The following is a 15243-nucleotide window of genomic DNA, read 5'->3' as shown; positions in this document are numbered from 1 at the left end:
GTTACGGTTTTCCTATGGATAATAGGTTCTAACTATAACTACCTACTGGCGACCGCCAGTAGGTTTTATATATATATATATATTCACTGAAAAAAACATAGTTTCAAGGCACGTTATAGTTAGAAATTAGCATTTAAAAAACCTTAGAAATTCACTGAAAATACCATAGGTTTTAGGGAAAGTTATAGTTAATTGGACATTTCACTCGTACAAAACCATAGAAATTCCCCCGTTATAATTAGTACAGCTAACTATAACTCCCTCCCCCGCAATGCACTGCTGATGATGTCACATATTACATCACTCATGACATGGTCAGTGACCTCACTAATGACATCACTGATGACATCTCAAATGACATCACTGATGGCATCGTCCTGTGACTGTGTGTTTCTGTAAAGTTTAAATATGTTTAATATATATAGGGAAAGGCGTATTGAAGAATGAGTGGGTGTATAAGTGTCTGAATGTCTAGGAGATCTAGGAGCAGACCGCAATCCACTGCTGATGACGTCAGATATTACATCACTGTATTTAGACACTTATTTGCCCATTTATTCTTCCATTAACCTTTATATATACATATATAAAAAATATTTATTTTACAGGAAGACACATATTCACTAGATGATGTCATCAGTGATGTAATATCTGACGTCATCAGCAGTGGATTACGGTCGCGTGAGTTATAGTTACCTGAACTAACTATAACGGGGGAAATTCATTGTTTTTTTACGAGTGAAATGTCCAGCTAACTATAACGTGTGTGAAACCTATGGTTTTTTTAGTGAATTTGTACGGTTTTTTAAATGCTAATTTATATATGTATTATTATTTTTTTAATAAACTACCTATGTATATAGTTATAGATTGACTGTATCCTGTAATTTGGAATGGCTCAGCTTTTTTTTTTTTGAATTTGGATAAAGTTGAACAGCATAGTTAATATCTTCTATAAAATTATAAACAGTTTCCAAAGTTTTTTTTTTTAAGGGTTTTTCACCGTGCACGCAACGTGCGCGCACCCTGCGATTTTTGCAATTTTTGCAAAAAAAAGAAAATGTTTTTTTTCACCCTTCGGGGTCTTTCAGGGACCCCCTGACAAGGGCTAGGGGGTCAGAAACTCTCTACCTTGCCCCCTTTTCACGTTCTTATATGTTTTTTTTATTTTTAAGGGTTTTTTACTGTGCGCACACCGTGCGCGCACCCCGCGATTTTTTTTCAGAAAATAAAAAAAAAATTACTCTTCGGGGTCCTTCTGTGACCCCCTGACAAAGGCTAGGGGGTCAGGAACTCTCTACCCTGCCCCCTTTTCACGTTCTCCACCTTTCCTTTTCAGTGCGACAGACAAAATGGCGTCCGACACTTCCTGATTTCGAACGATTCGAATGTTGACTGACATCTAACAACCAATCAGAATTACGCTCGCACACGGCACGGTGCGCGCATGGTGCGTGCACGGTGCGCGCCTATAGATATTTATGCACTTTTAAATGCAATTTTCTCAGGAAATACTGAACAGATTGACTCCATATATGCAAAAGGCACTTCCCTGACCTGAGGACTACCTCTTTGCCAAATTTAAGTAATTCTGTTCAGCCGTTTGGGCTGTACCTTTGACTAAAGGTCCTATGGGAAAATGCATGGGGAAAACGTGTTTTGGTACCCCCCTTTTTTCTCAGCCCCTGCTTGACGAATCACCCTGAGACTTTCAGGGTAGGAGCTGAGCGGAGCGCCCCATTAGTTTTGAAAATTTCGCGAGGATTCGTCAACCGGCGCCCAAGTTATTCAAAATAGAATTTTCAGATTTCCTATGGAAACATGGTCCTAACTATAACTATCTACTGGCGGCCGCCAGTTGATAAGATATATATAAATATATATATATATTTATATATATATATATATATTTATATATATATATATATATATTTATATATATATATATATTCACTGGAAAAAACGAAAGCATCCAGAGGCTCATGCACCCACTCACAGATGCACTCAGAGACTCATACACTACTCACATACATAGTTATACACCCAGTCACAGACCCACTGAGAGACTCATATATCCACTCACATACCCAATCAGACACTCAAACACCCACTCACAGACCCACTGAGAGACTTATGGTTCCACTCACACACCCACTGAGAGATTCATGCACCCTTTCAAAGACCTTGTCAGAGACTAATTCACCCAGTCACAAACCCACTCAGACACTCACACACTGACTCACAGATCCACTGAGAGACTTATGCTTCCACTCACATACCCGCTAAGAGACAGACCCACTCAAACACTTATGCACTAGCTCATAGGTCCAGTCACAGACTCACGTACCCATTCACATACCCACTCAGACACTCATGCATCCATTGACAAGCTCACTCAAAACTCTCACACACCCACTCACCTACCCAGTCGGAGACTTGTACACCCACTCAGACATTCAATCAAAGACACATGCACCCATTCATATACCCACTCAGATACTTATGCACCCACTTATAGACCTACTCAGGGACTTACACAGCCACTCACAGACCCACTCGGAGATTTATGTGCCCACTCAAATATCCCCTCAATGCACTGACTCACTTACCCATACAAGAAAACTCCTGCAATCAGTCGTATACCCACTAAGACAATCATGAACCCACTTACATACCCACTTAGAGGCTTATGCTTCTAGTCATAGACCTACTTATGCACTCATGCATCCACTGAGAAAGTTACTCTGACAGTTATACACCCAGTCAAACACTTATGCACCCACTCATTGATCCAGTCATAAACTGATATATCCTCTCACATACCCAATCAGACAGTCATACACCCATTCACAATCCAACAAAGACACTCATACTCCCACTCACATGCCCACTCAGACACTCTTGCACCCAGTCAGAGACTCACTGAGAAACATGTCTGGCTACTCACATATGCACTCAGAGACTCATATACCCACTCACAGATCTATTCAAAAACTCATGTGCCCACTCACATACCCAAAGACTCATGCATCCACTCATGTACCAACTGATGCACTCATTCACCCACTCACTTACCCACTCAGACACAGCTGCACCCACTCATAGGCTTAGTAAGAGACTCATGTGCCTACTCATATATACACTCAAAGAATATGCACCCAGTCAGAGACTCACTCAGAGACTTTTGTGCCCATTTACATACCCACTCAGAGACTCATGCACCCACTTGTATATCCATAGAGACACATGCACTCACTTGTATACCCACTCAGACAGTGAAACACCCAGTCACATACTCATTCAGAGATGTATGCATCCAGTTACAGACACACTCAGAGACTATTACAGCCATTCACAGACCCACTCAAATACTTTTGTACATATTCAAACACCCACTCACAGATGTATGCATCCACTGACAGACCCAGTCAAAGATTAATACACCCACTCACAGACCCACCCACATACTTATGCAACCAGTCATAGGTCCAGCCACACACTCATGTACTTGGTCAAATTCCCACTCAGACACTTATACACCCATTCACATACCCACTCAGACACTCATACACCCACTCAGAAACCCACTCAAACACTCTTGCACCCACTCACAGACTCACTCAAAGACTCATGAATGTACTCACAGACTTATATATCTAGTCTCAGACCCACTCGGAGACTTATGCACCCACTCACAGAACCTAGTGAATCATTAATACACACTGTTATAGAGATATTGAGAGACTGACAAATGTTTTTATAGATTTATTAAGATAGTGATTTCTCTAGTGTGATGGTTAGCATGAATTATACAGTTATAATTCTTGAATGTGGTGGTGGCTTTTGAATTCCTGCTGTTTCTTGAGTTTTCACGACGTATCCACGATTGTTGTTGGTATCAATGTTATCGCAACGCCCGGTGTCACCGCGAAAACGGAAACTAGGTTTTAAAGATGTTTTTTATAGAAACTCACTAGACAAACATGATTTTAGACAATACAGTGATAAAACTCTAGGGCCCGATTCACAGAATTAACTTAAGACAAAATACTAAACTTACTACTTTTGGTATTGACAGAATGCACTTACTACTTTTGGTATTCACAGAGTGCACTTACTACTTTTGGTATTCACAGAATGGATTTACGATTACTAACTTTACGTTCACACTCGGGCCGGAAATTCCGGTCCGGAGGCGGAGCTTCCGGCCCAGAGGCGGGGCTTCCGGGCCAGAGGTGGACATTTTGGCAATGGCTAAATCTCCACCACTGGCCGGAATCCCCACCTCCGGGCCGGAATCCCCACCTCCGGGCCGGAAGCCCTGCCTCCGGGCCGGAATTTCCGGCCCGAGTGCGGACGTAAAGTTAGTAGTCGTAAATCCATTCTGTGAATACCAAAAGTAGTAAGTGCATTCTGTGAATACCAAAAGTAGTAAGTGCATTCTGTGAATACCAAAAGTAGTAAGTTTAGGATTTTGTCTTAAGTTAATTCTGTGAATCGGGTCCCTAGTATGTAAAAAACTTTAATATGTGTGCATATATGTGTTTTACCCTTTATAAAAAAGGCACGATCATCACAGTTAACGATGCCGCGAATAGCCACGAAAACGGAAAATAGGTTTTAGAGATGGTTTTTAAAGGCACTTAGTACAAAAACACGAGTTTAAATATGTTTTTCAAAAAACCATTTATGTAGTAATATGTGTAGTGGAATGTTTAGAATGCTTTTTTTGTAGCTATTATTTTTGCATATGCTGGTGGCTGTTGAATGTCAGCTTTTGTTTTTGAGATTTCGCAAAATATTTGCGACCATTGCGTCATCACAAAGATCCCCAAAAACTAAAAAAAGGATCTGTATTAAAAAGTAATAACAAGATTGCAGGTACTAGGGTGGCTCTGACAAGAGCCTTTGTGTTGATAGTGTATATAGGACAGCTACACATAAGACCAGATGCAGAGTTTCAGGTTACTTAGAAACACCCTTTTACCTTTGTCTGTAAAGTTCACTCAAATATTTCTATAAATTCCATGCATGTCAAAACAAAGATTGTTGTTATAGATTGAGCCTTATCAAATAGAATTTGAAAACCCTTAGAAATTCATTGAAAGAAACAATGGTTACAGGGACGTTATAGTTAGGAAATAGAGTGAAAAAACCTTAGAAATTCACTGAAAAAATCAAAGGTTACAGGGACGTTATAGTCAGTAATTAGAATTTTAAAAAACGGCAAATTTCACGGGAGAAAAAAGGTTACAGGGACGTGAAAGTTAGGCTGCCATTTTACTCGCACAAAACGAGAGAAATTCAGCAGTTATCGTTACACGAGCTAACTATAACACATGCCCCTGCAATACACTGATTATTACCTCACATATTACATCACTCATGAGTCAGTGACATCACTGATGATATCACTGATGACATCTCAAATGACTGCACTGATGGCATCACTGATGACATCATCCAGTAATTTTTCACTCCCTTTCTCTTTAACCTTCACTGTCTCCTTCCTCTTTTACTTTCTCTTTTTTCCCCATTCTCTTCCTCCCTTCCCTCCTTCTCGCTCCTTTTTCATCTGCTGTCTCTTTGGCTTTCTGAATACTTAATTAGCCTGCCTGGTAGGCAGGAGAGCAAAGTTAAAGGACGTAGCATATGTGATCAAATGTTGTTATGTTATATGTGTTTGTAGAGCACAAAATCCCCCCATTGAAACAGGTGCGGCATGCCATACTGAGGGCTACCGGGCAGGCAATTCAAAGAGTCAGGTCTTCAGTTTCTTGCAGAACTCAAGAAGGGAGGAGGAAACTTGAATGTGTAAAGGCAGGTCATTCCTGGATGGGGAGAGGAGTTGGCCTAACGGTTAGGGTGCTCAACCTCGGACCTGGGGGAACTAGGTTCGAGTCTCGGTAACGATGCTAAAACATCCTGTGATTCTGGGCAAATCACTTAATCTCCCTGTGCCTAACAAAAAAATAAATATTGAACGTGTGTCCTCATGTAATGTAACTGGTGCTGTGTAAAGCGCTCTGATACCTGATTGGATTCGGGTCAAGTTCGCGCTATATAAAACTCTGCAAAAAAAAATGTATTCCAGTCCTTGGGAGAAATGTGTAAGAAGGCCCGTGGGCCAGCTCTGGTTCTGCGTATGAGTGGTATATTTGCAGGAAGAGTCTGGTTTAGGGGAGTTGCTTGGTAGGTTTGTGAAATGAGATGTAGCTATTGAGGTAGGCAGGCTCTGTGTTGTGTAAGGCAGGTTGATTTTGAACAGTGCCCATTTGTCTATTGGAAGCCAGCAGAGTTCTCTGAGGTGTGGTATGATATGCATATGGCAAGGGAGGTTAGGTGCAAGTCTTGCTGTTGAATTCTGGATGATTTGGAGTCATTTAATCAGTTGTTTGCTGAGTAGTCCAATTTGCCTGTGATTAAGGCTTGAGTGAGGGTTTTTCAGGTGCTGGTAGGGAGCATTTGAAAGTTTTCCAGAGCATCTTCAGGGTGTGGAAGCAGGAAGAGTGTTGACTTGACCTTTTCTGTAGGATAATCTCCACACTTTTGCTTTCACCCTCCTGTTTCCTGAACCGCTTTTTGGTTGGCTTTTAGGACTCTGCACACTTTACCACTGCCAATCACTGTTAAAGTGCTTGTGAGTTCTCCTTTAAACATTGTAATATTGGCTTACAGCTAATTGGCACTTTTAAGTTACTTTTAAGACCCTAGTAAAGTGGTTCTACGTGTACCTAGGGCCTGTAAAAATGCTACTATTGGGCCTGCAACACTCATTGTGCCACCCACTTAAGTAGCCCTTTAAACGTGTATCATGCTTGCCACTGCAGCCTGTGTGTGCAGTTTTAAATTGCCATTTTGACCTGGCAAGGTAAACCTCTTGCCAGGCTCACAGCTCCCTTTTTATTACATATAAGTCACCCCTAGTAGGTAGGCCCTAAACAGCCCAGAGGGCAGGTTGTAATGTATTTAAAAAGTTGAACATGTACTTTTAAGTTTTACATGTCCTGGTAGTGAAAAACTCCCAAATTTGTTTTCACTATTGTGAGGCCTATTTCACCCATAGGGTAACATTGGGTTAACTTATTACATTTAATAAGTGATAACTTTCACTTGGGAGCAGGGAGGAGTACCAAGTCTACTGTCTAAGTAATTGTGATGTAAAGCCCTCTTTAATTGTGAAGATGGATTTAAAGTGACAATTTTGAAAATGGCACTGTTAGAAAGTTGTCATGTTCTTTGCCCTACCCATTTGGTACCTGTAGCCTGTGTACTGGGTCACATGACTTGGTGAAGCTGGCAGTTGGTCTTGTGTATTGCTCTGAGACAGTGAAACAAAGGCAATAGGTTTCGACAAGAGGTGGCATCTCTGACTTGGTGAGGGGGAGGAGCTGTCACTATCACACTTGAACAAAACAAAAGCCCTGCCTAAGCACACTCGCACATGGTTTGACACTAGTCTATTGTGACCCCAGACAATCTGAGGCCAGACAAGGGAGGCAGGAAATTCCAAGCACCTCTGGTGGTATAATTGTCCGGAATCTTCTCCTACTTCACAATTGGCACCAAGTATAAATATTGGACCCTCAGACCCAACTCTTCAGATCACTTTCAGATCTGTGGACCCCGCAAGAAGAATGACTGCCCAGCTGTGTCAAGTCTACCCTGCTGCCCAAGACTGCTTTGCTGACCAAGGACTGCTTTCTGCCCAAAGGCTATTTTGCTGCACCAGAACTCTTCCCCTGCTGCTCCTGACCTGCTGACTCCAGTCTGCCTATGTGTCCCAGGACTCCAAGAAGACTCTCCAAGCGTCAGTCACCTGACCTCCTGTTCTGAAACAACAGGGACAAAACAGGCTTCACAGCGTGATGCATCTCCCCGTAAGGTTGTTGGAATGGCCACTGCATGATGCATCCCATCGCAGATCCTGGCATTGCAGCCAACGCTCATCGGAACTGCCACTGCATTACGTATCCTCAATGAATAGCCTTGCATCGCAGCAACAATTTATCAGAACCGTTGCTGCGAATCTTCTTCATAGGACTGCACATTAAAATTGTAATCCATCAGAACAGCTACTGTTCTACTGTTGGGATTTTTGTTTTTTTGGTGTCAAATAATTTACTAAATTGTACTAAATCATCTGAACTGATGTTGTTTTTTTCTTGTGGTTTGTTTTCACTTGATTACTCTTTGAAGTGCTTCATAAATATTTTGCACATTGCCTCTAAGTTAAGCCTAACTGCTTTTGTGCCAAGCTATCATAGGATTAAGCACAGGTTAAATTGGGGCTTGCTTGTGTTTCACCTGGACAGAGGTTGTGGTTGCTGCTTGTGTAGGGTTTCACCCCCCTCAACCAGTAATCCAATTTCCAGAAGGTAACAGCGTTGCCTTTGGGGGGTCACTCATCAATGCCAATGCTAAAGTTCTTTGCATGGGTGGTGGGAGCGATAGTGGGTCCAAATTTGGCCTGCCACAACGGTGGAGTCCCATTACAATGGGTTATCCCTGAAGATCATGATTTCTGTCTTGTCGATGGTGAGTTTGACACAGTTTCATCTAGTCTGTGATCTTGTTCATGTTGGCGGATAACTTGGGCCGGATGTTGGGTTCTTGACTGAGAGGGAGATTATTGTCAGAGTGTCATTGGCGAATGAAAGGACGTTGATGTTGTGGTTGTTGGATGATGCTCGCGAGATCATGTAGATGTTGAAGAGGATCTGGCTGAGTGAGGATCCCTGCGGTACTCCACATATGAGGTTGTGGGCGTCCTATGAGAAGGAGGACAGACTGCTAGACTGTGTTCTTCTGGTCAGGTAGGAACAGATCCAGTGGAGAGTGGGTCCTTGTAATCTGTTCTCATGCAGGCATCAGAAGAGGATGGGGTGGGATAACATATCAAAGTAGAGAGGTCCAGGAGAATGAGGGAGGACATATCTCTTCTGGACGGGATCATGGAGATGTAGCCTGTAGCACCAATGAGGGCTGGTTCTGTGCTGCGGTTGGGTCTAAAACCAGATTGAGTGACGTCAAGGAGTTTGTAGTCACTGATATGGTTGGTGAAGCGTTTGTTGATGAGCTTCTCCAGGGTTTGGGTACGGTAGCAGTGAGATGGACCTGTAATTAGCAAGCGGTCTAGGGTCCACAGAAGCTTTTTTGATCAGAGTCAGAACAGTGATTTTATTACATGGTTCCAGGAAAATGGCTGAAGAGATGGAGTCATTCAGGATTGGGGTGAGAGCCAAGCTGTGCAGGGGTGATTATTTTTAAGATGACAGCTGGGGAGATAAAAATTCTTCGCCATATTGAAGGTCTCTTTGCTGCTGCGGAGCTGGCATTAATGCAGTTCACTAGAGCAGAGCATTTGGTGGCCCAGATTTACTAGTGGTGGTGTGTCATACCAGATGTTACAGTGTTCCTGTCCAGGTCAACTTGGATCTATCCCCATCTACGTTTCGGTTGTTTGCAAAAACGTTTTGACATCATGAGTTCTTCTGTGTACCAGCTGCCTTGTGGTCTGGATCTCGTGGCTTTGCTATGTTTAAGGGAAGGAAGGATGTCAGCCCAGATGGTGAGCCAATTGTAGTGGTTGGTGATGGCATCTGGTAGGCTGCTGTTGTGTTCAAACTGGTGTTTCATGAGTGTGGTCATCCAGTCATCATCTGATATGCTGTTATAGTCTCTGTGTTCTGGCCTGGTGGTGGTGAATATGTGATGGTATGGGATGGGTATGGTGATTTTCATGAGGGCGTCGTCAGCCCTGGTGATAGGCATAGACTTGTCAATGGAGATGTTGCAGAAGGTGGTGAAGATTGGGTCCAGGAGCTGTCCGATGCAGTGTTTGAAAACTGTCACTCAGTTGATTCTCAGGTTTCCAAGCTTGTAAAGCAAGGCTGCTGTGTTCTGGTCTGCAAGGTCTTCTAGGTGGAAGTTCAGGTCTAAGAGGAGGAGGATAATGATCACATCAAGGATGAGGGGAGCAACAAAGAAGTGACGGTATTACGAAAGTCGATGAGTGGTCCTGGAGGTCTGAATGTCTGAAGGTGAAATTGGCAGTGGAATTTGGAGGAGAAGTGTTCCATGTTGTTCTGGGTTGTTTCTGAGAAGGTGGTGCAGTTCATGGTATTCTTGAAGATGATGGCAGCTTGTAGGTGTGGCTGTGGCAATGTTGGGGCCAATTGGGGTTTCAGCCAGGTCTATGTGAGGAATAGCAGGTACACTGCATGATCGTACAGCAGATCCTACACCTTTCTGGAATGTTTGATGGGTAAAAGGGTGTTAACTAGGATGCAGGAGAGTGAGGTGTGCTGTGCTGTCAGAGGGTGGTGAGTGTGGATGAGAGAGAGTTGGTTGTAGGGTGTGGTTAGTGAGTGAGTCTTGAGCAATGGGTGTTGGGAGGTGCATGTGAATTTGCAGGTGGTGCAAGCAAATGCATCTGCAGTGTTGTGTGGTGTGGCGCGGTAGAAGTGTAGCAAGCAGCGGTCAGAGTTTAGAGAACGGAGGGTCAGAGTGAGGTAGCGGTGGGTGGGGGACTAGGATTTCTGATGCCCTGAGTCAACGGTGTATGGCCAGATGCAGATTGGCTTGCCAGCGGGGCATCCACGCTGTGGACACCAGGTGGGAAGGAGTGTGTGGAAGGCAGACAAGACGGAGGTCCTCATTCTCGGACCCACCCCATCAGCCTGGGATGACTCTTGGTGGCCCACGTCACTAGGCACAGCCCCGGAACCCACGGACCACGCACGCAACCTGGGGGTCATCCTCGACTCCACTCTCTCCATGACCAGGCAAGTCAACGCCGTCTCCGTGTCCTACTTCAACACCCTCCGTATGCTCCGCAGGATCTTCAAATGGATCCCCCTCGACACGAGAAAAACCGTTACCCAGGCCCTCATCACCAACAGACTCGACTACTGGAACGCCCTCTACTCAGGAACTACAAACAAGCTCCTGAGACGACTCCAACGCATCCAGAACGCCTCGGCCCGACTCATCCTCGACGCCCCCCGCCGCAGCCACATCACACTCCACCTGAGAGGCCTGCACTGGCTCCCCGTCAACAAAAGGATCACCTTCAAGCTCCTGATCCACGCACACAAAGCACTGCACAACACCGGACCCACCTACCTCAACAACCGACTCAGCTTCCACACCCCCACCCGAAGCCTCCGCTCAGCCAACCTCGCCCTCGCCACAGTCCCCCGCATCCGAAAAACCACCGCCGGTGGCAGATCCTTCTCCTACCTCGCCGCCAAGACCTGCAACACTCTCCCCACCATCCTATGACAGACCCAGGACCTGCTGGCCTTCAGAAGACTCCTCAAGACCTGGCTCTTCGACCAGTAGCACCCCCCTCCCCAGCGCCTTGAGATCCTCTTGGGTATGTAGCGCGCTTTACAAATGCAGTGATTGATTGATTGATTGAAGGAGGAAAAAGCAGGAAAAGGTCCAAGAAGACTTAAGAACAAGGAAAGAGCAAGAAGGAGCAAAAAGTGACAAAAAGAATACGCAAAAGTGGCAAGAGAAACTGTCAGAAATGAGTGAGATTTAGTGATGAAACAAGTAGAAAGGGACAAGAGTGAAAGGGGAAAGAAGCAGAAAACAAAAGCGAGATTGGAAAATTTTAAATGGCAGAAAGTGGGCGAGAGACAAAGGGCAGAAAGGTGTGAGGGTGGCAAGTGTGAGAAATGAGCAGAAGAGAAAGAAAGACAGAGGAGCGAGGGAGAGCGAACAGCAGAGAGAAAGGGATGAGCAAGGTGGCGGCTATAAAGACTAGTAGCAGCAGAGAGCCCCACTGCATCCTGCAAACCCCATTGCAGTTAGCTTCTCTCCTTGCGCCCTATAGTCCGCTTATCCTCTCAAGTCCCCCACTTGCACCATACACTCCATCCTTGCACCATGTGACCCCGCACTTGCAACCTTCAACTCTCTGGGACTCTGCCTTATCCACTCACCTTGCGCTCCCCATCATATTGTGCACTCCCTCTCGTATCCAGCTCTTGCCCTTGAAAATATCAATTGTTTAGATTGGACATAGTGAAACGTTGTTCACCAATCCCACCAAGACACAGCACTGACACAGCAGGCAAAGCAGAGCCTGGCTCCCTAAGGAATACGAATCCACGACTACTACCCAGGCACTGCCTGTTTGGTGTATCCTTCAAGCTTTGAACCACCTTTTCAATTTGTAGAAGCCACATTTACTGGATTTACCCATCATGCCTTTGACAATGAATGAGAAAGTCCACCGGTCCTTTTGGTTCTTACCGCGTGGCACTTACAAAGGACATAATCATGATAGCCTATGTTGCATGTTCTTTTTGAAGCCATAACCTACTTCTGCTGCTTCTAGCCCTTGGGCAGTAAGTAGGCCTCGTATTAATAAACAAAATATAAGACCGTGCTTAGCTTTTAAATCACACAAACATTAAAGTCAAATTGAATTTACAATACGATTATGCCAAAAAACAAGTATTTATTACTGTAAGGCGCTCTGACGCCTTGGGGTACAGTTCGCGCTATAAAAAACCCCATAAATAAAGAAATAAATGGGCTAGTAAGTGAACTCTTTCCCAAAAACCTAATACAATATCTGCGTCTCCCAAAGAGCTTTGTTTGCTTTGTGTGTGACAGATGTAGACACGGAACCAGATGAAAGATGAGTGTACTCAAGAAAAAATGAAAACATAGGAGAACTATGTGGTGCTCAGGAGGCTACGGCCCCATACAGCTTTCTCTAATACCAGCAAGTGGGTGCCAGAACAACAACGGCAACCGGAAATGCCTGCTCAAGCATGGGTGCACGGAGAAAGGCAACAATCCAGTTATTCAATGGTGGTCATATCAAAATCACAAGCCATACCAAATGTATTCAGGAAGCAACACTCTGTACTGCACGCATAACTTACGTACCAATAACGTTTCCACGTATAACAGCCTGGGTGTTTCTGTAAATTCTTGCACACAAAGACTGTATTTTTAATGCTTAATAAATCGAGGAATATCGCACACAACATATCATTTCCTAAATTAGTTGCCATTAGTGTTGCAAATTTACACACCAGAAGGAACAATGCCTGTTCTACATTTAACCGCTAGCTGTAGCAGGTCCTTGTCTTATGCCAAGGGCACAAGGAAGGAGTTAAATCTTCTAAAGTATATTAGAGAGATTGTGACCTCAACATGAAACCTATCAAGGCCGCGCATTTACCGCGCCTCTGCCGCTTGCCGCAATGTTTTGCCAAATAATGCCCCTGGAATATATTCCCAAATAATAATAACTTTTTTGAGACTCACCTTGTGCGTTGCAGAGCGTTATTCCAGCAATAACAAGGCACCATTTTAATGCAGCAATTGCCATTTTCTTTTAGAAGAGTTCTTCCAGACTTTAGGGATTAAGTAGGTACGATGGGCTTATCCAGGGCACCCAAAAGCTGGCACTGAAGAGAACTCCCCAACTTTCACTGGAAGGAGGACAAAAAGGACCCGGACCTGGTATTTAGCACACACAGAGCCGCAACTCGACTCCACAACAAACACTACTCTCCAAGATTCTGCATACTGCCCAGACCCTGGAAAGTCACAGATTGCTTCCAAATGCCCGAAGACGCAGAGCTTGCCAAAGGCAGAGAGGTATTTGTCATGTCACAAGCACCCTTTAATGGTTGCATAGCCATACGTGGTTCAATTAAAACCTCCCTGAAACTATTTAGAGAATGCGGCGCCCCGAGGATGTCAGTTCTATAACGGAACAGGTAAGGTTTGATGATTTTTGCAAATTCTTTGATAGTGTTTAATGTTTTGCGGCCACCTGGCAAAGGTTTTTTCTTTTCAAGTTTGTTTCTTGTTAGCAAAATGCCATGGAGAATTTCTCCCAGTGTGTCGGGGTCATTGTTTGATTTCTCTGTCAGGTACCACCTCATCTCTAGTCTAGTGATGTCTGCACTGTCCTAAATCAGGCGGGGCAACAGGGCAGCTGGTGACATTTGAAACTGGTAGAGCTTAAATTGGTGACCTAAATTGCAGTAAATGAGCAAGCGTAACAAGCAGGTCCGATTTTCCTTAGAGGCTTCTGTGGAAGTCCTCCTCAAGAAAGTTTGGAAATAATTAGGTCAAATGGTACTTTTCACTGGACAATTTGCAGATACAGTTGGAAAAAAAGGCACAGGTTGTAAAAGCAGCCCTAGAGGGCACGGACGAAAACATTCAATAGAGGGCTTCTAAAGTGCTTACTTTATAAAATAAATAAATAAATATAAGTGCAGCTGCCCAAAACATTTCTAAGTGTGCCACTACAAAATGTCCGACCACCAAACATCATGCTACTATGAGCAAAACCATGGTGTAATGTAGTATGCTCGTAGATGAACTGGAACAAACGAAAACTACAATAACCAGAAAGACTATGATGTTAAAGGAATCCTTAGTACTGGGTTAGCCATTTCCCAATGACATATTCTGGCAACTGATGGATAATGACAGTCATTCTATTCAGGTTAGACAGATGCAAAGTGGAGTAGGCTTCACCAGGATTTTAACTGTAAACTTAAAATTATGAACAGTTCTACGCAATTACAGCTGAAACTTTTAAGCTACAATATCATAAATGTATATCATGATCATCGCATTAAGTCTAGTAATGTGCTATTGTACCAAACGTAGCACAGAATCAATGCCCTGTAGTCAACTACAGCTACCAAATGATTCCAGGCCCTGTGTGACCTCAGACAATTTTGACTTGTTCTGCCAATAGTTGTTTGCGTTGTAACATGTAATTTTGTTTTCCCACTAATATGATTGGCTCCCAATCCATGCATTTAAGTTGTATTGGAAAAAAAAAAGGATTTGCTGTGAGTGCCATACATCCAGACTCTGAAACTTGCAGATATTTTTACAGCTTTGTCACCATGTTTTAGGGGAGAAACGCATGCACTTTAGCACTGCTTAGCAGTAGTAAAGTGTGCAGAGTGCTAATGCGAACAAAAAGACACAGCAAAAATGGAAGGTAAAAGGCAAAAAGTTGAGGGAGAGACCACCCTAAGGATGACAGATCTAACAGGAATCAAGGAAGAAACAGCCATGATGGTTAAGGGAAGGAAACAGGAATGAAAACCTGAGCCCTACTAGCTGCAGAGCAGCTTTAAAAAGCAGCTATGTACCCTCAGGCAGGTGATGGTCATTTTTGAGCTGGAGGAGCAAAGAGTAACAGCTAGGTGCCCAAGAGCACAAGGGAAGGGAGTCCCA

General features: G+C 43.9%; 1 protein-coding gene across 2 annotated transcripts in view; it reads right to left on the bottom strand.

Moving 5' to 3' along the window:
* The window catches only part of LOC146866124 (uncharacterized), a 141954-nt gene extending 128416 nt beyond the window's left edge, over positions 1-13538 (bottom strand). Inside the window, exon 1 of one of the 2 annotated variants that reach the window (XM_085640800.1) lies at positions 13297-13538. In XM_085640800.1, coding sequence (XP_085496926.1) covers positions 13297-13360 — 64 coding nt within the window. In that variant the 5' untranslated portion in view covers positions 13361-13538. The remainder of the gene's footprint in view (positions 1-13296) is intronic. The other variant, XM_085640799.1, reaches the window with a different exon arrangement.
* Between the last annotated feature and the right edge of the window lie 1705 nt (positions 13539-15243).

This window comes from Triturus cristatus, chromosome 2_1 (assembly GCF_964204655.1).
Source record: "Triturus cristatus chromosome 2_1, aTriCri1.1, whole genome shotgun sequence".
Classification (NCBI taxonomy): Eukaryota; Metazoa; Chordata; class Amphibia; order Caudata; family Salamandridae; genus Triturus; species Triturus cristatus.
Note: the sequence above shows the minus strand (reverse complement) of the source record. Positions and strands in the feature narration are given on the sequence as shown.